The 20,888-nt window shown below is 37.9% G+C and overlaps 2 protein-coding genes across 2 annotated transcripts in view; one reads left to right on the top strand and one right to left on the bottom strand.

Annotated features, from left to right (window-relative positions):
* Positions 1 to 6,211, bottom strand: part of Ankib1 (ankyrin repeat and IBR domain containing 1) — a 143,350-nt gene extending 137,139 nt beyond the window's left edge. The window contains 1 exon segment of the mRNA XM_038318432.1: positions 5,842 to 6,211. The gene's annotated coding sequence lies outside the window, so the exon portion shown is untranslated.
* Positions 6,212 to 6,351: 140 nt separating this feature from the next.
* Positions 6,352 to 20,888, top strand: part of Krit1 (KRIT1 ankyrin repeat containing) — a 40,010-nt gene continuing 25,473 nt past the window's right edge. The window contains 8 exon segments of the mRNA XM_038318548.1: positions 6,352 to 6,649; positions 9,161 to 9,264; positions 10,428 to 10,587; positions 13,663 to 13,755; positions 15,445 to 15,574; positions 16,115 to 16,358; positions 16,528 to 16,643; positions 16,835 to 16,978. Of these exon segments, the coding sequence (XP_038174476.1) occupies positions 6,613 to 6,649; positions 9,161 to 9,264; positions 10,428 to 10,587; positions 13,663 to 13,755; positions 15,445 to 15,574; positions 16,115 to 16,358; positions 16,528 to 16,643; positions 16,835 to 16,978 (1,028 nt within the window). The 5' untranslated portion in view covers positions 6,352 to 6,612.

The raw sequence follows: 20,888 nt of genomic DNA, 5'->3' as shown, positions 1-20,888 counted from the left end.
AATAATAATTGCTAATCATCATAAAAGTGGTTAATTTAGGTAGGAGTCATCAATGACACTAAGGTCAGCAGGTGAAGGTTTGATAAGAACTAAGATAATGGCATAATTTTGGAGTTTATTTCCACAATTATATCTTGCTACATTCATTGCTAGTGACATGGTTTGGTACTGAGGGCCTCTGGATGAAATTCACTAAGAAGGGCACGGCATCTTTTCTTGATATTCCTGCCAGGAAAGTATCACTTGTCTGGGGGACATGAAGAAATAGTTCATAGTTCTAGGATGAGGATTATGCTAGAAAATATAGGCTTACAAATAGCATAAAATATCTAGCAGTAACTCTAACCAAACAAGTGGAAGACTTGTATGACAAGAACTTTAAATTTTTGAAGAAAGAAATTGAAGAAGATACCAGAAAATGGAAAGATACCCCATGCTATTGGGTAGGCAGAATTAACATAGTAAAAAATGGCAATCTTACCAAAAACAATCTACAGATTCAACGCAATGCCCATCAAAATCCCAGCAAAATTCTTCACAGACCTCGAAAGAACAGTACCCAACTTCGTATGGAAAAGAAAAAACCCAGGATAGCCTGTAGTGATGGAGCTGCGGGCAGGCCTGCTTTTCGTCCTGCCCTGCTCCAGGCCGCCTGCTAGCTTATGCCCTGAAATAACAACACACAAACTATATTCATTTAAACACTGCCTGGCCCATTAGTTTCAGCCTCTTACTCACATCTTGACTAACCCATATCGAATAATCTGTGTAACACCACAAAGTGGTGTCTTATCGGGAAAGATTCAGCATGTCTGACCTGGTGGCTGGCTTCATGGCATCTGTCTCACTGAGGAGAGGCATGGCAATTGCCCCAGAGAGGAGAGGCGGGGCAATTGTCTGAACCATCTACCTCACTTCCTTTTTCCTGTTCTGTCTACTCCACCTATCTAAATCTTGCCCTATCAATAAGCCAAGGCAGTTTGTTTATTAGCCATTGAGAATCTTCCATCAATAGCCAAAACAATCCTGTACAATAAAAGAACTTCTGGAGGCATTGCAATCCCTGACTCCAAACTCTACTACAGAGCTTCAGTACTGAAAACAACCTGGTATTGGCATAAGAACAGACAGGAGAACCAATGGAACCAAATAGAAGATATCAATCCACACATCTTCGAACACCTGATCTTTGATAAAAAGAAGCAAAAAATATCAAATGGAAAAAAGAAAGCATATTTAACAAGTGGTGCTGACATAACTGGATATAAACATGTAGAAGAATGAAAATAGACCCATATCTATCACCATGCACAAAACTCAAGTCCAAATGGATCAAAGACCTCAACATAAAGGCAGCTACACCAAACCTTATAGAAGAGAAAGTGGGAAATACACTTGAACACACTGGAACAGGAGACCACTTCCTAAATATACCCAGCAGCACAGACGCTGAGAGAAACAATTAATAAATGGGACCTCCTGAAACTGAAAAGCTTTTGTAAAGCAAAGGACACTGTCAACAAGACAAGACAACAGCCTACAGAATGGGAAAAGATCTTCACTAACCCCACATCAGACAGAGGTCCAATCTCCAAAATATACAAAGAACTCAAGAAATTGGTCACCAAAGGAACACATAATCCAATTTAAAAAATGGAGTACAGACCTAAACAGAGAACTCTCAACAAAAGAATCTAAAATGGCTGAAAGACACTTAAGGAAATGTTCAACAGCCTTAGTCATCAGGGAAATGCAAATCAAAACAACTCTGAGATTCCATCTTACACCTGTAAGAATGGCCAAAACCAAAAACACTGATGACAACTTATGCTGAAGAAGTTGCTGGGAGAAGGGAACACGTCTGCATTGTTGGTGGGAATGCAAGCTGGTACAGCCCCATTGGATGTCAGTGTGGCGATTTCTCAGAAAATTAGGAAACAACCTTCCTCAAGATCCAGGAATACCACTTTGGGGTATATATCCAAAGGATGCTCAATTGTGCCACAAGGACATGTGCTCAATCAACTATGTTCATAGCAGCTTTGTTTGTCATAGGCAGAACCTGGAAACAACCTAAATGCCCCTCGACCAAAGAATGGATAGGAAAATGTGGTACATTTACACAATGGAATACTACACAGCAGAAAAAAATAATGACATCTTGAATTTTGCAGGAAAATGGATGGAGCTAGAAAAAATCATTTTGAGTGAGGTAACCCAGACACAGAAAGACAATTATCAATGTACTCACTCATAGGTGGTTTTTAAACATAAAGCAAAGAAAGCCAGCCTACAAACCATAATCCCAGAGAACTTAGACAACAATGAGGACCGTAAGAGAGACTTACATAGATCTAATCTACATGGGAAGTAGAAAGTAGAAAAAGACAAGCTCTCCTGAATAAATTGGGAGCATGGGGACCTTGGATGAGGATTGAAGGGGTAGGGGAGAGGCAGGCAGAGGAACAGAGAAAAATGGAGAGCTCAATAAATATCAATAAAAATGTATTAAAAAGAGAGAAAATGTAGGCTTATACTTTACAAAACTGCCAAAGACATGGAATATGAGGAAACTGAGGCCAAAAATGTTTGAAAAAAGTTAACATAGTGTGTATTCTTGAAGGGGCAGTATGAGGATTGTATAACTGGGCTTTGTTTTTAGAAACCAGACAGTGTAGTGTTTCAGGGTAAAGATACACATGTTTGAAGCTTCCTCAAAATGCGGCAAAAGACTTATAAAACTGTATGTGTTGAATGTATATATTTATGCATGGAGAATAAAATGGTAAGCAATTAAAGAAATTAGCAGAACATTAATAGTGAATGAAATCCAAATGAAGATATACGATTGCAGATCTTTGTGTTGCTAGCATCTTATGAATTTGAAATGACTTCTAATTCAAGTAATCTGAAATCATTTCAAAATTGTTAAAATTTTGAAAGATGTAATGTAGAATACCTGGTGGTAGAAAAGAATGGGATCCAGCTATTATTGTCTGAGACCAAAACCAGATGAAAACTTTGGTTTAAAGCATTTATATACCTGCCTTTACCATAATGAATAAATGTATTAACAAGGTAATACTTTTACACCTTTAGGGTACTAAAGACATCTAAATAGGCTTTTACCTCATGAATTTTAAGTAGATATTTTATAGTCCAATGATAAAGAGAATCTTGATTTGTTCATCTTTATAGGCCAAGCATCAACACACACTTTTAGTTTTGTCTCTGTTACATTGTTGAGTAGGAATTCTAATTCCACCATCATTCCAATCAGAAAAATACAGTACCCTTGAGTATTACCAAAGACTTTTACACGTGAAACAGAGACTATGGGTGTCAAGTGTGTGTGTGTGTGTGTGTGTGTGTGTGTGTGTGTGTGTTAAGAAAAAGACAGAAAACAGAAAAAGTAGCAAGTATTGCTGTTTTTTAAGAATTCAAGAATTATTAATGGTATGTTCTATAATCTCAAAAGCAGAAAAGCATGTAATTATAGTAAAGGACATTGGCCAAGAGAAGAGCAAGCTGTTAACAGATTTTGATTCTTAAAAACAAACAAAATGTTTATAATACGAAAGAAGCTTTAGGAGAAAAGTGTTAACAGTAGAAAATTATGCTTCTGAAAGTTAGGGGGTTCAAGAAACCATAAGATTGAACTGTATTGAAATGCTGCTAAACCATAAATTCCACTAATCAATTCTGAATGAGTATTTTCATCTCAGAACCAATGCCTTTAGATAGAATCACAGTCAAACATCTAGATTGGGAAAGTCAGTTAGAAAAGGAATCTTGATATATGTACCCTGGAGTGGCAGAACATAAACCCTGATCCCCACACACAGCTCAGTAAAGGTTGAATGAAATGAAGAAATAAAATAAGCAGGAAAGTGAAGTATCTAGCGTGGAGAAGGAAGAAGCAGTTTGAAGAAAATAGACTGAAAAGTCCAAATATCACTGTTCCCCAAGTTAGATCATTTTGTGAAATTAAATAAGATACCTAAGCATTTTTTAGGATAATGCAGAGAAACTCCTGACAATACTGAGCTGAAACTCAAAATCTTTTTTGACAATATGTGTCATATAAAACTCAATATTTGAAACAATTAAGAATTTAACCTAAATGATATATGCAGCCTCCAAGGGGGAGAAACTATTAAAAGCACTGAGAAAAAATTTTCACTTCCAGTAATGGAGAACAAGAGACACTTGTTTCATACTTCTCCCATCAACTGTATCTACTCATTTACGAAAAATACCTGTATCTTTTACCTATAGGTAAGCTGTATAAATATACGCACTTCACTTTCACTAGTGAACACACCCAGGAAAAGAGGAGGAAAGGCAATCAACACTCTCAGAAGTGAGGAGTCCCACAAGAGTATGAAAGAGCGGCTAACAAAACTCTGTCTCCAGGGCAGAGCATGCACACGTGGACAGCCCTCACTTTCTAAGACTGCATGCATGCATGATTTCACGTCACTTTCATAAATTTGGTATTCTCAGAATTGTGAGAAAGGGAACAAATAAATGAAATAGGAAAATGTAGTTCTGTTTTTCCCTCTTTGCCCCAAAGATAATTGAAATCAGTGGACTTTTAAATAAAGATTGTTCTGTGTAACTGCCCATTCCCCCATTAAAATACTCAGATCTTATTCAGAAGCTGATTGTACAGAAAACAGAAGACACCCCTTCAACGATGCACTCAAGTCTGCACAGTGTTGGCTTCTATGCCATGGAAAGTGTATTTCCAGAAAGACCATTGGAACTACATCTTCTGAGCCTGCTTCAAACTAAGGCCTGTGAAGTGTAGTTACAGAATCAACTGCTAAAAGAATTGTTTTGGGGGAAGGGTGACTAAACATACTTATTGTTCTTAAAGAAATAATAGTTTCCAAGAAAAATGTCACCAATGCTACCATCCTGCCTTAGAGTAGTTTACAGAATGACAGAACCTGCAACCTACAGAGCACCAGTATCTTGAGATTATCATTTGCTTTATACAATGCCTTGAAAAGTAGTAAATACATGAAGACACATGACAGCTATTGCCCAGTCACTGACAGTATTAAAACTATATTCTAATCTAATTTCTGGAAAGTTCTGCAAAAGCAAACTAAAAAAATCAACTAAAATTTAATGAGAAAAAGTCTAGTAAGCAAAACAGTAAGAAATTAAGAGTATCCAGAGTATACTAACTAAAATTTCAAACGTTTTCACATTCGTTCTTCAGATATACCGGTAAAGCTGTCCTGCAATGGTTCGTCACACAATATAAGATTTTTCAAGAATAGATAGAGCTTGTGAGAATAAAACCTCTTCAGGAGCTGCTTCATTAGGGCTGTAGCTCCAATTTCCTCCGACTCCAACATCAATGTAAGAACAGTTCCCACAAACAGGGACAGGACTGAGGGTACAGAAGGAGCGTCCATTCTTTTGTTTGGGTGGCAAAACCAACAAACAACGGTGCCATCTGCACCTGCCTATCCCCACCATGACAGTCCTGCAGAACACTTTTAACCTCTTAGCTCCTCGGTACGTCAGGTCTGCGGAGTTGGAGGAATCCAAGGCTTTTCACATCTCAAGCCCGGGCTGCTCCGGGTTCTACAGAAAATGAAGGAGGGCACGAATCTTGTGAGGACAGAGGGACAAGGCGATGTAGACATGTATGGAGGATGGGGCGCTCCGTGGAAACCCGGAGGCTTGTAAATACGTGAGCGTACCTGTTCAGGGATAGGGACAGAAGGGACGACGGGCACACTCGCAAGAGACACGGAAGGGCGTGAACTGGGCAGCTTTAGAGAGCCTCAGTGAAAGCCGAGCCGCGAAGCAGAGACTTACGGTTACTTCTCCCGGTGGGAACCGGGGTCGCGCGGATCGCACAGGTCTGCAGGTCTGCTCCGCCGCGGCCACCTGCCTCTCGCGCCGAGCCGGTGACCTCGCTTCCACTCCGCGCCCTACCCACCCGCCGCCAGCGGCTGAGGGAGCCGGAGGATGCGCGCTGGAGGCCGCGGGAAGCGCTGCGCGAGCCCGACGCCGGGCGAGCTCACACCCTCTCCAGCTGCGCCGCCGCGCTCCGGGTGGGGAGGAGGGGGCGGTGGCGCATGGTCGTGCCGTGGGTGCGCGGGCAGCCGTGGACGCCGACCTCCGCCAGCACCGCGAGTGTCCAGGGGCCGGCTGTCCGCTCCAGACGGCGGCGGCCGCCGCGAGAAGGGGCACGGACCGGCACGAACGGCGGCACCCGTAGACCGACCCGGAAGCTTTTTCGCCGCAAACCTTAAGCAGGCTGGGGGTTGGGGGGTGAGGGAGGGGCGTAACCCCGGAAGTTATTTCCTGGCGCCGGTAGCGGCGACAAGGCCAGCTGAGGCCTTAGGTGTCCCGGGTTTGTGGGAGAGGCTGAATGAAGGTGACTGCGGCCGAGGGAAGGGTAGGCACAGTGGAGCGCAGGTGTCCAGACCCGAACTCTCGGGGCGGCGACTTCTGCTGTCAACCGAGGGGCTTCCTGCTACAGGAAGTTGGTTCGAGCCCCTGGTCCTCTTAGAAAGGCAGAAGATATGAGAACACGGTGACGGCTCCTCAGGGCACCGGTTGCCGCCCCACCCTGTGACTTGGATGTGGCGGACCCGTAAGGAGGTGGCCGTTCGCTCGGGTTAGTCTTCTGGGTTTCCTTCGCGGAATCGAGAGGCACAATCCAGACTCCAGCTAGCGAAAACGGGTGGGACACCGAACCTCTCCACCTAGGTTCTGCAGGCAAGGAGTGTATTTCTCCGAGCAGTTAGCAAGACTCCCAGGTCGTCTTTTGGGTAAGAGCCCTTGGAGCAAAGCAGCTTGCTTTTTCCCCAGTAGTGGAAGATTGGTGGGTGGTGGCAGGGGGCAGCTTCCCAGGCAGAGTGTTATCTTTGTAGGGAAAGTGATGACCAGCGTATTGATTGTGGGTCCTTTCTTCTTTCCGAGTTCTTCGTTTATGGTTTTTGCCTCGCTTGCTTTGCTGTCCCCGCCCCTTCCCCTGTGTTTGCCTACCTCAAGATTTCTGCTCCATTCCTGTCCCACCCTCTGGGAGAATTTACCATGTCCTTACTGTTTGTTTGCAGTCAGACCAGCTGACCCACAAAGGAATATTACACTAGCTGTGAGCACCAAATGACAATAGTACGCCTCTCCTTTCTCAATCATAATGATAAACAAAAACGCCCCTACGTACTTCTAAAACGATCTCAGAAACCTCCCAGTTATGAACCATCACTAGCATATCACTTATGCCTGAGCATTTTCTCCAGTGCGCTGAGCCGTGTGGCATAGTAACAATACCTTTTTTCTTTTGCCTTTTGTGTTTCTGTTGCACCTGCCTTACCTTCATTCATGACTGGTAGCTTTTGCTATTTTCTTTCTCTCTCTCTTTTTTTTGTGGTTGAGTTTGAACTAGAGTAGGTACAATAACCTTAGCTTTTGCTATTTCTTAGCTTCAACCTTTGTTTCCTTTTGTGTCACTGGGAGATTGTTTTAAATGCTACAGGACAAGTACTTCTTGAAGACCAATTTTAAGAATATTTGGGGGATATGTTAATAGTGAACGATTTAAAATATATGGTGAGTATTAATTAATGAAACACTTTGTTAATAGGCGTTTTCTTGTCATGAGTTGATTGAAACAAGAATTAGTTTTCTTTAAATTCTGCGTAGAAAGTGAACAGCTACTTCATTTCTTTAGGCGATTTATAGAAAGCATTGTTTTCTGCAATTGACATGTATTCTGTACAGTGTCTCTACAGTACAATGGCTTTTAAAGAAGATTACAGTCTTTAAGGCATTCATATATCTTATTATTTATACTTTATTATGTTTTAGTCATTGTTGATCGGAGATGAAAATAATTGCTGGACAGGCATTTTTTAGAAACGCCTCTTTTTCACTTTCTGTAAGCAGCTCTTCTGCATGTAGTGGCTTTTTAGGATGATATTATTTAAAATGATTGAACTGAAAAAAAATCCCTTGAACTATAGAAATGGAACAAATCTTTCCTTTGAGCAAAATGAAATGCTTTCATTCTAATGTCTCATCGAAAGTTCATTGAAATACCTTGGTTTCTGTGGGACAAAATCAATGAAAACTTTTGTAATAAAATACTTTAACTTTAGGAAAATGGGTTAGGCTATCAAAGTGACATCCATTGCATCTGAGAAAAGAGAGCAAACCTGTATCCTCTCGAGTAACATTTCAACCCTTTTTGGAAAATGCTTCTTCTGAGAGTTGAAGCAATAAGGGACTCATTAAATATGAAAGGACCATTTTAATGCCTAAAGGGCCTTTAAAAAAAATTAAAGGAAGCTCAAGCCAGTGTGACTAGAAAAGAAACTCTGTGATTGATTTCTTTTGGAAATTTACTGGCATATCACTCACTGGAACATTTAAAAGCCAAAGGATAAAGATACTCAATCCATGAGAAGCTTTTTAGTGTAGCTATGAAAAAGTAATAGTTCTGATCAAAGAGAACATTCAGCAGTCAAGTATATAACTGAAATTTAATTACTTTTTCCAAAATTGCCCAGTGGAGACTTAAAAAATAATTTTGGGGAGTTAGGGAGGATTACATACATAGACACAGTGAATATATTTAAAAGAAAAACTGTGGATTACCTAGGGAAGTTGATAAAATAAATGGAAAAGATTTTTTTTCTACGACCAAATGGTTCCAATCTGTGATGGGCGGCATCTCCAAAGAAAGTTATAAACCTAAGTTAGGGCATCCAGATGTCTAAATCAAATGTTTTCTTGCTCAGAGTTCTGGAGTGTTAGCAGGTATAAAGCAGCTACTTCCAACCTCCAAACTCAACATTTATTTGTATACTTTAAGGAAAATAAAAGTACAACATTATTCCGAATCATTATTTTGAATTATTATTTACTTTATAAAATATTTTATAATTATGCCACCCTTTTAAGTCCCAAAGACAGATTCTTGATTCTTGATGATGAAGACAAAATTCAAGTCATCTTTGGCTTGCCTTTTAGGTATTATATGTTATAAGTTATAAAAATCAATATTTTACAATTGTTTTGCAAAGTGAATATTTAAAAAGTTGTTGAACTGGGTTAAATGCTATACCTTGCCACCAGTTATGTCATTTACTCTTCCAAGGACCTTTCTGTTTGTTTTATAAAGCAATGGGAAATCCAGAAAACATAGAAGATGCCTATGTTGCGGTTATCCGTCCAAAGAATACTGCCAGTCTCAACTCTCGGGAATATAGAGCTAAGTCCTATGAAGTGAGAAAATTTAATAACATTTGATTCCTACCATTGAATGTCATTCTGTACTGTCATTTATATATAAAGCTTTATGACCATATGCTGCAATTATTATTAGTGAGCTAGTTAGTCTAGGTCTTTACCCAATTGTATTTTTTTCTGTTGCATACCTTTCAATTTGGCATTCATTTACATGTGTAGATTATTAAATAAAAAGTTACTTGTGGGACTGAGATATAGTTCTGTTTATACATTCTTGGCTAGCATGCATAAAAAACTGAGTTTGATTCCCGGCATTGCGTAAAATCAAGCATGGTGAACCTTGACTACATAGGTTACTTGAAGCCAGCCTGGGTGCATGAGACCCTTCCTTACAAAAAGAAAGACAAAGTCATGAGTTTTTTGTTGTTGTTGTTGTTGGTGGTGGTGGTGGTATTCCCCCCTCCACCCCAAGACAGGGTTTCTCTGTGTATAACCCTGACTGTCCTGGAACTCACTCTGTAAACCAGGCTGGCCTTAAACTCAGAGATCTGCCTACCTCTGCCTCCTGTGTGCTAGGATTAAAAGTGCGCACCACTATGCCCAGCTCATTATTTTCTTAAGTTTATCTAATTAGGTATTTATATAATTTATGTATTAACTCAAAAATAAAAACTTAATGAAAATCAGTTTAATCCGACTTTTAATATAAAGACTGATAATTGGTTATTTTCAGATTATTTTTAATAATTCATTGAAAAATATATTTTACCTTAGATCATTTGACAGTTTTACACAATCAAATAACTTTTCTGTAGTTGTATATAGATTAGTAAATGTGTAATTGGGGCAATTATATATCTGTGTGTTACAGTTGTATGTTACATATATAAATGCAATTGAATTGCTTTTTTTTCTGTATTATAGCCTAATTTCTCTAACATTTGGCTTAAAGTGCTTTTGTAAGGTTATCTGTAACCATTTCCTGATTTCAGTTGTAGTATAGATTGACTTGGGAAACTATTCCTTCTTCATTCTGATTGAAGAGGTCCAGAGAGGAGACTAGGATTGGTATTATTTTAAAGCTTCATAGATTATTTTGTAATATACACCTAGGGTTGAGAAAGACTGTCAGATTATAATAGTATTCTAGGGCAAGTGAATTTTAAGCTTTCTATTAATGCCGTTTTTTCTCATCTAAGATTTTATTGCATGAAGTTCCCATTGAAGGACAGAAAAGAAAGAGAAAGAAAGTTTTGCTGGAAACTAAGCTACAAGACAACAGTGAAATAGCACAAGACATATTGGATTATGTAGTAGAAACTACCAAACCAATTTCTCCTGTAAACCAGGGGATCAGAGGTAGGAAGTTTTCTCTCTCCCTACACATAACAGTTTGTTTTCAAGAGTTAAAAAGAAAAAAATGTGGGGTTTTTGGGTGGAAGGGTTGTTTTATTTTGTTGGTTTTGTTCACTGTGTATCCCTAGCTGGCCTGGAACTAATTATGTAAACCAGGTTGGCCTTGAACTTGCAGAGATATGTCTGCTTCTGCTCCTGAGTGCTGACTTGTACTGCGGTGACAGGCTCTGAAAAATATTTTTAAAAATATTTTAGAACCAATTTCTTTCTATTTTCCTTTCCATTTGAAAAAGTAGGAAAACCTAGGGAAGTTGTTAAACTATAGTCCAAATCCTTGAAGAAGTAAGTTCAGTGTAATTTTATCAAATTTTATTAGCAAGTATTAACTGTACAAAATAGATTTAATTATAGAATTTTTCAGTGTATGTTATGTACTTTATCATATTCGCTGTTGCGTTCAGTCCCCATCCACCCTGCACTGGTCCTTTGCTTCCCAAAGATAACTAACTTCTGTAGAGCCCAAACCGTGTGAGGAACTGCGGTGATAGATATTTGTTTATGGAGCAGGTTACTTTTGCTAACAGTATGGTTTTCTAGATAATTATCTTTGAGCTATTATTTTTATTTTTACCAGACAGAAGAAACTAACTATAAGCCTCTCTCTATGGCTTAGTGAAATATAATACTCATGGATTAATTAGCCATAAAAAAACCTTTAAAAGCTACCAAGGTGATACAGTTTTCTTCTCATTTTAATCATAGGAAGAAAATTCTTTTCAAAAAACCAAACTGAAAAGTATTAACTTGGGCCAGGTTGTGGTGGTGCAAGCCTTTGATTCCAGCAGTCTGGAAGTAGAGGCAGGTCTGTGAGTTCAAGACAAGCCTGGTCTACAGAGTGAGTTACAGAACTGACATAGCTACACAGAGAAACCCTGTCTCAAAAAACTAAATTAATAATAATAAAAGGAAATAAAAAATAAAACGAAAGATAAAAAAGTAGGAACTCTAAAAAGTAGAGCTCATTTAAAATGTTAGATAATGTATAGCCTGTGAAAGTTATTGAAAAGTAATAACCTATTTTTTGACCTCATATGAAACAGAGAGCTGTCAGAAGGTACAGCTTTTATAAACTGTATATGTTATGATTTAAAAAGGAAAAAATTCAGAACTGGATAAATGGCTCAGTGGTTAAGATTACTGGCTGCTCTTAAAGAAGACTCAGATTCAATTTCCAGCATCCACTTGGTGGCCCACAGCTCATAGGAATTTTCTAATACATTAAAATATGGCCCTGAATTGCAAAGTGGCTCAGTATAAATGACACCACAATCTCTCAACAGGAGTAAATAATACACAGGAGTTATAGAAAATCACTCTTCTTGGGATGAGGTTTTGAAAACATGTCCTCACCAATGTGAAATAAGAATTAAGGCTGTGTTGGTAAATACTGTGCCATTGCCTATGTTAAAAGCAACCGCAATGAAGAATTGGGACTACTTAGAGTGGACATTTTGCCACAAAGCACCAAGGTAGATTCCTTCAGAGTAAGACATTTCCTAACTCAAATGTTTTCAGAGCAAGGTCTCTGAGGCAAATTTCCATTTTGCTACTTAGCAGTTTGCCACTGGGGTCAGTTTAGTGAATTTGACTTGTGATTTATGCCGTGGGGCAATGGCTTTCTTATAATGCGACTGTGTGACTTGAAGAGAGAATGTATGTGAAGAATTTAGCAGAAAATTCCTCAAAAATATTTGGATTTTCTTATGGGTACCTCGAATAAAATTCACCAAGAACAGTTAAAAAAAAAAATATGGCCCTGAATCTATTAGTTTATTGTCTATATGTTGATTCTTTAGTATCAAAATTTTACCACCATTTTTTTAATTAAAAACTTTGTGTGTTGTATATGCATGTATGCCCATATGCTCATTTGTGTGTGTGAGTGTGGGTCATGGTTATACCACGACTCAAGTATGAAGGGCTAGGGAAACCTTATGTGTCTCTGTTCTTGCTTTCCACCTTGTTTGATAATGGATTTCTCAATTGCTGCAGCTGCATACACCACACTAGTTGGCCCTCAAACCTCGAGGACGTTTCCTATCTACATCTCCCATCTTGGAATTATAGGCACACACTAATGGGCCCAGATTTACCTGAGTTCTCTGAGGAGTCTCATACTTATGCATCAAATACTTTACCAACTGAGTCACCTTCCCAACCGCCAGTTTACTACTAGTGCATTTAATATAGTATAATATAATAAAATAAAACAAACTTTTAAAATGTTTGAGTTTCTTTTCTAAATCTTTATTTTCTTTGGTCTTTTTGTATATGTTTTAAGTTTTTATTAATACTAATTTATTAAAATATATATTAATGTTGTCTTATATATTTAATATAAATTAATATTTCATATTTATTTATGTAATACAAGAGATCAACCCTTGGTCCTGTTGGACAAGTGTTATACCAATGAGGAGTATCTCCAACTGCTAAAAACTTTTTTTCTGATCCTGAAGACAATTTGTCAGATTTAAGTATCTATTATTTTCAGTCAGGTATGATGGCTTACAGCTGTAATCTTGAAACTTGAGAGACCGAGGCAGCAGAATCATGAGTTAAAGGCTAGCCTGGGCTATAATGAGGGAATCTTATTTTTTTCTTTAATTTAAAAATGTTTTTAATTTTACATACTAGCCCCAGTTCCCCCTCCTCCCTTTCTCTTGCCCCCTTCCCATACCTCTTCACCCCTCATTCACTCATCAGAGGGAGTAGGACCTCCCTTGGGGAGTCAACAAAGTCTGGTATACCAAGTTGAGCCAGCGCCGAGCCCCTCCCGCCTGTATCAAGGCTGAACAAGGTATGGTGGAATGGGCTCCAGAAAGCCAGTTCATTCACGCAGGATAAGCCATCATGGTCCCACTGCCTGCTAGGGACCACACTAAACAGATCAAGCTACATAACTGTCACCCACATTTAGAGGGCTTAGTTTAGGAGGGACCCTATCTTAACAAAGCAAACAAAATATCCCTTTACTTTCATCTTTGCTCTTTTCTTTTTCTTTTTTTTTTTAATCAGGAAAACGAGTAGTACTAATGAAGAAATTTCCTCTGGATGGAGAGAAAGCAGGCAGAGAAGCAGCACTATTTATTGTTCCATCAGTTGTCAAAGGTAATCTGAATTTAGATTTTTCGGTATTTTGAATGTTAAATGAAAATTTACTGACGTACTTAGGAATGTACGTTTATAGTTACTACTGTAATATTGTTATACATATTTTTAAGTTAACGAAGAAAAATTGTCATATATGTTAATTTCAAAGTAATGTATAGGCTTCTTGGCTAATTCATAATGTTTTCATTTCCATTTTTAAGATGGAGATATGTAGAGAGAAGGAGTAATCGAAATTAAAAGTTTTCAGGTTAAGGAGCTAGAGATGGTTCAGCAGTTAAAAACAGACTGTGCTTCCAGAGGACCCATGTTCAATTTCCATCATTCAAACAAGTGGGTCACAACCATCTGTAACTCCAGTTCCAGGAGATCCAGCATTGTCTTTTGGCCTCTGAAGGCACAAGGCATGCTTGTGGTGGACAGACATACTTTCAGGCAAAACTCATACACTTAAAATTAAAAAGTGTTCTGGTTGGGCGGCCGTGGTGCTCTGCTCACCTTTAATCCCAGCACTTGGGAGGTAGAGGCAGGCAGATCTCTGAGTTCTAGGCCAGTCTGGTCTACTAAGTAAGTTCCAGTACAGCCAGAGCTACACAGAGAAACCCTGTTTGGGAAAAACGAAACAAAAGTGTTCTGGTTATAAAGCATTTTTTCAAAGGATATGCCATTAGTAGTCTAAAAATAGATACAACATAATGAGGCCAAGAAAATGTCTACTGTTGTTCTAAAATACTCTTCTCAGTAATATTGTTGATAAAGTTTACAGAACTAATATAAAATTTTTAATTGAGCTTTAGACATCCTGGAATAATAGAAAGGAATTTTGAGTTTCAGTGCAGATCCTGTAGTTATTTTGAGACTTTGGGCAAATCATTAAGATTTAAAATTTAACTATATGTGAATAGAGACAATATCATTCCATGTTTTCACATGATTTGTAGTATAGAGAGAATTCATTGAGGAACTTTGTAAATCATAGAGCGTTTGCCTCATGTAAGTTAGTGATACTTCTGATAAAAATTTAATGACCTAACAGAGACATCCGTCAGCCTGCTGCTGCATTATTTTGTTGACCAGCTCTAGTATACAGGACACATTCTTCTAAGTGTTCTAGAGGTTTTTAAATATGTAGCATTTTAATGATGTTGGAAATCGTAATAGATTTTACAACTATTGAGAAAGAGATTATAAAGATTATAAATGCTGGGACCAGAAGACTGGTTTAGTGACTAAAAGTACTTGCTATGCATTCCTGATGACCTGAGTTTGATCTCTGGAACCCACATAAAACAGCCAAAAAAGTGTCTGGATTCACAGCATTCCTATTGGGAGTTTGGGTGATGGAGATAAAATGAATGAACCAGAAACTCAGGGGCCAGCAATCCTGGAGTGCTGCACATAGCAGAAAACAAGACACACATTGTATCAACAAGGTGGAAGACAAGAACCAACTCCCAAAAGTTGTTCCCTGATCTATACACAAACACACTAAATAAAATTTAAGATATAAAAATGCTGTATTCATCAAAGTGGATAAGTCACAGAGTTGGTTGTCACTTGAATCCAGGCCTTCTAATTGCAAATACAGAACAGTTTCTGTTGTAGTCCACAAATTTTGAGAACATGCTCTACATTAAGAACACGTGTTTGTAAACTTTATGTAATGAATAATTTCTTTTTCTTTTTCAGATAATACTAAATATTCATATACTCCTGGATGCCCAATTTTTTACTGCTTACAAGATATTATGAGGGTTTGTAGTGAGTCTAGTACTCACTTTGCAACACTTACAGCAAGGATGTTAATAGCCTTGGATAAGTAAGAAACACATTAAGAATATTTTTAATCAACCATAATTGAAATTAGTCTGTGGTTCACTTGTGGGAAAATATTAATGAAAAATAACCTGTTGTCTCAAAAAATGGTCAGTTTTTTAGCTATAAGGATGAAAAAATCCCCCAATTAAGTTTGCCTTGACTACTTGTAGAGGATATTAATTTTATTTTATCTTTCCAAAATAATAAACACTTCTCAGTTTTCAGGATCAAGATTTTTTTTTTTGATAAAGGAGGCATGGTAGTTACTCTTGTCAGTGAACAGTTATAGTCTGTCTTCTGGGTAGTATCACATCTCAGGAGGCCCAGTACAGAAGTATTTTATATTTTCTAAAGTTTTTTTATGATTATAATGGCATAGACATTTTAGAATAGTTGCTGTGTCTATTGACAAGCTTTTATTAAATACTTAATACTAAACATATTTTAAAGCTGGACATAATATTAGAATATGTCACATGTCAGAGTTCTAGAGCAGTCTGCCTTTGTCACCATCACCTTTGACTTTTTTTTTCTCTGCCAGGTGGCTGGATGAACGCCATGCCCAGTCTCACTTTATTCCAGCTTTGTTCCGACCTTCTCCCCTTGAGCGGCTAAAGACAAATGTTATAAACCCTGCATATGCTGCTGAGTCAGGTCAGACAGAAAACTCACTGCATATGGGCTATAGTGCACTAGAAATAAAGAATAAAATGCTAGCCCTAGAGAAAGCAGACGCCTGCATTTACAACCCTTTGTTTGGATCAGAGCTTCAGTACACAAACCGGGTAAGAGATTCAGTTGACTCTTACTTCAAAAGACATTTCGAATGTAACAAAAACACATTGGTTGTCATGGTAAACATAAAAATAGTACCGACGCTTTATTTATATATATGAAAATCAAGTATATGAGACTTTTAAGGAGTTTTTATTTTAACTTTTTTTCCTTTTCTAGGTAGATAAAGTGGTAATAAATCCATACTTTGGTCTAGGAGCTCCAGACTACTCAAAAATCCAAATCCCCAAACAGGAAAAATGGCAGCGAAGCACGAGCAGTGTCATGGAAGACAAGTACTGTTTTGGTTTTACTCTAACTGGCTCTCATAACTTGATGTTGAAATGTATTTAGGCAGTAAGTAAGCAGTGTGGTCACAGGCAGCTGCACAGTGATAGGTCCTCTTCATAGATGGGTCACTTCTGTTTTTGACGTAATGTGAGTTTCCACAACGTTTATGCTGTCTTACTTTCTTTTTTATGATTAGAGAACGGCAATGGGTTGATGACTTTCCTTTGCATCGAAATGCCTGTGAAGGAGATTCAGAATTACTAAGCCATCTTCTCAGTAAGGGATTTTCAGTCAACCAACTAGATAATGACCACTGGGCACCCATCCATTATGCATGCTGGTAAATAGATTATTTTTTTAGGAAAATTGAATTTATAATTATATTATTTCTTATTAGAAAACTGTTCTCATTTCAAATAGCATCTATGCCATGTTTGTCTTTTGAGCATACTACTCTGATGTTTTGATAACTCTGTGTATGCTACTGTTCATAATTACCAAATCTGCCACAAGTAAAGCACTGGCAGTCTTCTTAGTCATAGCAAGCAATACAGTAAAATGGCCAGTAGTTAGAAAATGTTAGTGCAAAAAAATGTTAGTGATATTGCCTCTTCATGATACTATTATTTTGTATTACATTGGTTTATTCTTACTGTAAAATTGACATTTGTTAAGTACATGGGATTTGACCTTATATCATGATAGAAAATTATCCATTAGGTGCATGGTGTGAAAGACTCATTGAATAAAACGTAAAATAATAATAATAATAATAATAATAATAATAATGAAGAAGAAGAAGAAGAAGAAGAAGAAGAAGAAGATAAGAAAATTATCCGTTTAGATCTTTCAGAATCTAAGGTATCAATAAGCCTAAAAAATCCTTCTTCAGAGATTCTTAGAATCATTACCTTCTATTTTACCAGATTGGAACATATTTGGAGTTTTTCTTTGTGTTCGTTTCCAGTATACCTCTTGGCACTGTTACTCTTCTCACATAATAATGATGCTTAGCTGAACTGAGTTTTTATTTCACGGCAGTAATGAATTGTTAGAGATTATTGTCTCAAAAAGACATAGTCATTCCATTTTTTTATGAGATTGCTTTTAATATACTATTTTAAGTGATCTTTTTTTAAAGAATACTGCATTATTTACTTCCTATTAAATGTCCAGAGTATTTTAGTTGTGTCACACTGACCTTGCAAGGAACTTCAGAACTGTCTACTTTTCAGTTAGCTTATCTATAAGTAAATTACAGTAATTGGGGTTGAGAAATAGACTTGCCTAGTGTGTGCAAAGCCCCAGGTCCAATCATCAGCACCACAGAAGTAACAAGTAGTAACTGGACCATTCTAGAGTTATTTCCAATTCAAACTTTTAGTTATCTGATTCTAATATTTGTATTGAGCTGTTTAATGGTTATTTTTAATATACATGCTTTTTCTATTTCTCTGAAAATTTTTCTGTTTATCTATAAATATGCTCTTGTTAGGTAATATAGTTCAGTGGCAGAGCCTTTGATGATCAGTGTACATGAGGTCCGGGGTTTAATCCCCAGTAGCAGGGGGGAAACCATCAAGCTTTTATATTTATATTTGGAAAGCTACCCTAAATAATCTTTAACTGATCTAGTATATCTTTCCTCACATAACTAATAAATACTGGTAGTAGAAACAATATTAGAGCTAAAAAGAAGGTGTAGATTGTATTCAATCCTCAAAATTTGCTGCAGAATTGGGAATGACAACATTAGTGAACTTTAATTTAGGAATCTCAGATTTATATATTTGAATGTGCTTTCTATTATTAGAGGTTATTTTCTTCTCTAGTAAAAGAAAAGTAAAACTTTGAACTGCCTACCACATAGAAACAGAAGTATGGTATAACATTTAATGTGTTTCGGGCTATGCCGAGGTTTTAGTAGCAGTACTTAGTTCCTAAGTATGGTCTTTACTAAGTTACTTAACATCCTAATAACCTGCTTATGTATTTACAAGATGGAGTTTAAAATGATAAAATGGAAAATACAAATAAAGTAATTGAGAGCACATAGTAAGTGTTGAATAAATGTTGGCTTTGGTTAATAAATATGATTGAGGTAGAAGAATAGTTCAGTGGTAGGGCATATGCCTAATATGTCAAGAAGGAAGGGAAGGGGTGGGGAAGGAGAGAAAGAAGAGAAAGAATTGTTAAAATGTACAAATTGTGTGATGTCTAAATCTAAAATTAATTTTTACTATTCTTAGTTATAATGTCTTATTAGTAGAATACAGAAGGAAAAATTTTTCTTTTGATAAAATTTTCTGTTAGCTGAAAGTGATAATCATTATGGGATTAATATGAATCTGAAGAAAGAATGGTTATAGTCCATGCTGGGTGCTACACACTTGTAACCCTAGCAACTGGAAAGCAGAGACAGGAGTATTGCTACAAGTTCGAGCCAGGCTTGCTTATATACCAGCCAGGGCTCTATAGTGAGATCCTATCTCAAAAGAAAAAGAAGTAAAAACTAGTAAAAAGCTTACTTTATCTTGGAAATATATTCTTTTATTTAAATTCTTGATTCATTTTATATACCAACCATATTTCCCTCTCCTACCCCTCTTCCCACTCCCTCCCAACCCACCTACCATCCATTCCTTCTCTTTTTTCCATTCAGAAGGGGTAAGTCCTCCCTTGGCGAGTCAACAAAGCCTAGCACATTAAGTTGAGTCAGGACCAAGCCCTTCCCCCCTGTATTCCATCATCAAGGCTGAGCAAAGTATCTCACCTTAGGGAATGGGCTCCAAAAAAGCCAGCTTATATACCAGGGATAGATCTTGGTTCCATTGCCAGGGGATCCTCAGACCAAGCTATACAACTGTCGCCCACATGCAGTTGGGTCCCATGCAGGCTCCACAGGTGTCTGTCTAGAGTTCGTGAGTTCAGCTGTCTTTAGATTTCCCTATCTAGCTACCCCCCCCCCCCCCCCCGCCCATAGAATCCCTCCTCCCTCTCTTCTACTGGATTATTGGAGCTCGGCCTGGTTGTGGATCACTGCAACTACTTCCTTCATTTACTGGATGAAGGCTCTATGATGAAAGAGTATTCACCAATCTGATTACAGGAGAAGACCAGTTCAGGCACCCTGGGGTCATCCTTGTGGATTCCTGGGAATTTCCCTTGCACTAGGTTTCTCCCTAACCCCATAATGGCTCCCTCTATGAAGATAACTCTTTCATTGCTTTCCCACTCCTTCCCTCCCTCAACTTCACCATCCCATTCTTTCATGTTCTCACCCCTCATCCTACCATCTACCGTCCCCCACCCCCAGATTACTCAGGAGATCCCAGGGAGGTACATGCATCCCTCTTAGGGTCCACTTTGTTACCTAACTTCTCTGGAACTGTGGATTATAGTCTGGTTAGCCTTTGTTTTATATCTCGTATCCACTTATGAGTGAGTACATACCATGTTTGTCTTTCTGGATCTGGGTTATTTCACTCAGGATGATTTTTTTTTCTAGTTCTAGCCATTTGCCTGTAAATTTCGTGATGTCGTTGCTTTTTGTAACTGTACCACATTTTCTTTATCCATTCTTCAGTTGAAGGGCATCTAAGCTGTTTAGAGGTTCTGGATATTATGAATAATGCTGCTATGAACATAGTTGAGCAAGCACCCTTGTTACCACAAGGACAATTGAACATCCTTTGGGTATATGCCCAAGAGTGGTATCGCTGGGTCTTGAGGTAGATTGATTCCCAATTTTCTGAGAAGTTGCAATATTGATTTTCAAAGTGGCTGTACAAGTTTGCACTCCCACCAGCAGTAGAATAATATTCTTTTTACTCCACATCCTCTTTAATATAAGCTGTCCTCAGTGTCTTTGATCTTATACATTCTGACAGGTGTAATCAGAGTCATTTTGGTTTGCATTTCCCTGATGACTGAGGATGTTGATCAGTTCCTTAAATATCTTCTGGCCTTTTGAGATTCTTCTGTTGAGACTTCTCTGTTTAGATCTGTATCCCATTTTTAATTGAATTATTTGGTATTTTGATTTCTAGTTTAAGTTCTGATATCAGCCCTCTGTCAGATGTGGGGTTGATGAAGATCTTTTCCCATTTTGTAGGTTGTCATTTTGTCTTATTTACTGTGTCCTTTGCCTTATAGAAGCTTCTCAGTTTTGGGAGTTTTCGTTTATTAATTGTTGCTCTCAATGTCTGTGCTACTGGGGTTATATTTAGGAAGTGGTCTCTTGTTCCAAT

Source organism: Arvicola amphibius, chromosome 2, assembly GCF_903992535.2.
Source record: "Arvicola amphibius chromosome 2, mArvAmp1.2, whole genome shotgun sequence".
Classification (NCBI taxonomy): Eukaryota; Metazoa; Chordata; class Mammalia; order Rodentia; family Cricetidae; genus Arvicola; species Arvicola amphibius.
This window is presented reverse-complemented; position numbering and strand designations above follow the sequence as displayed.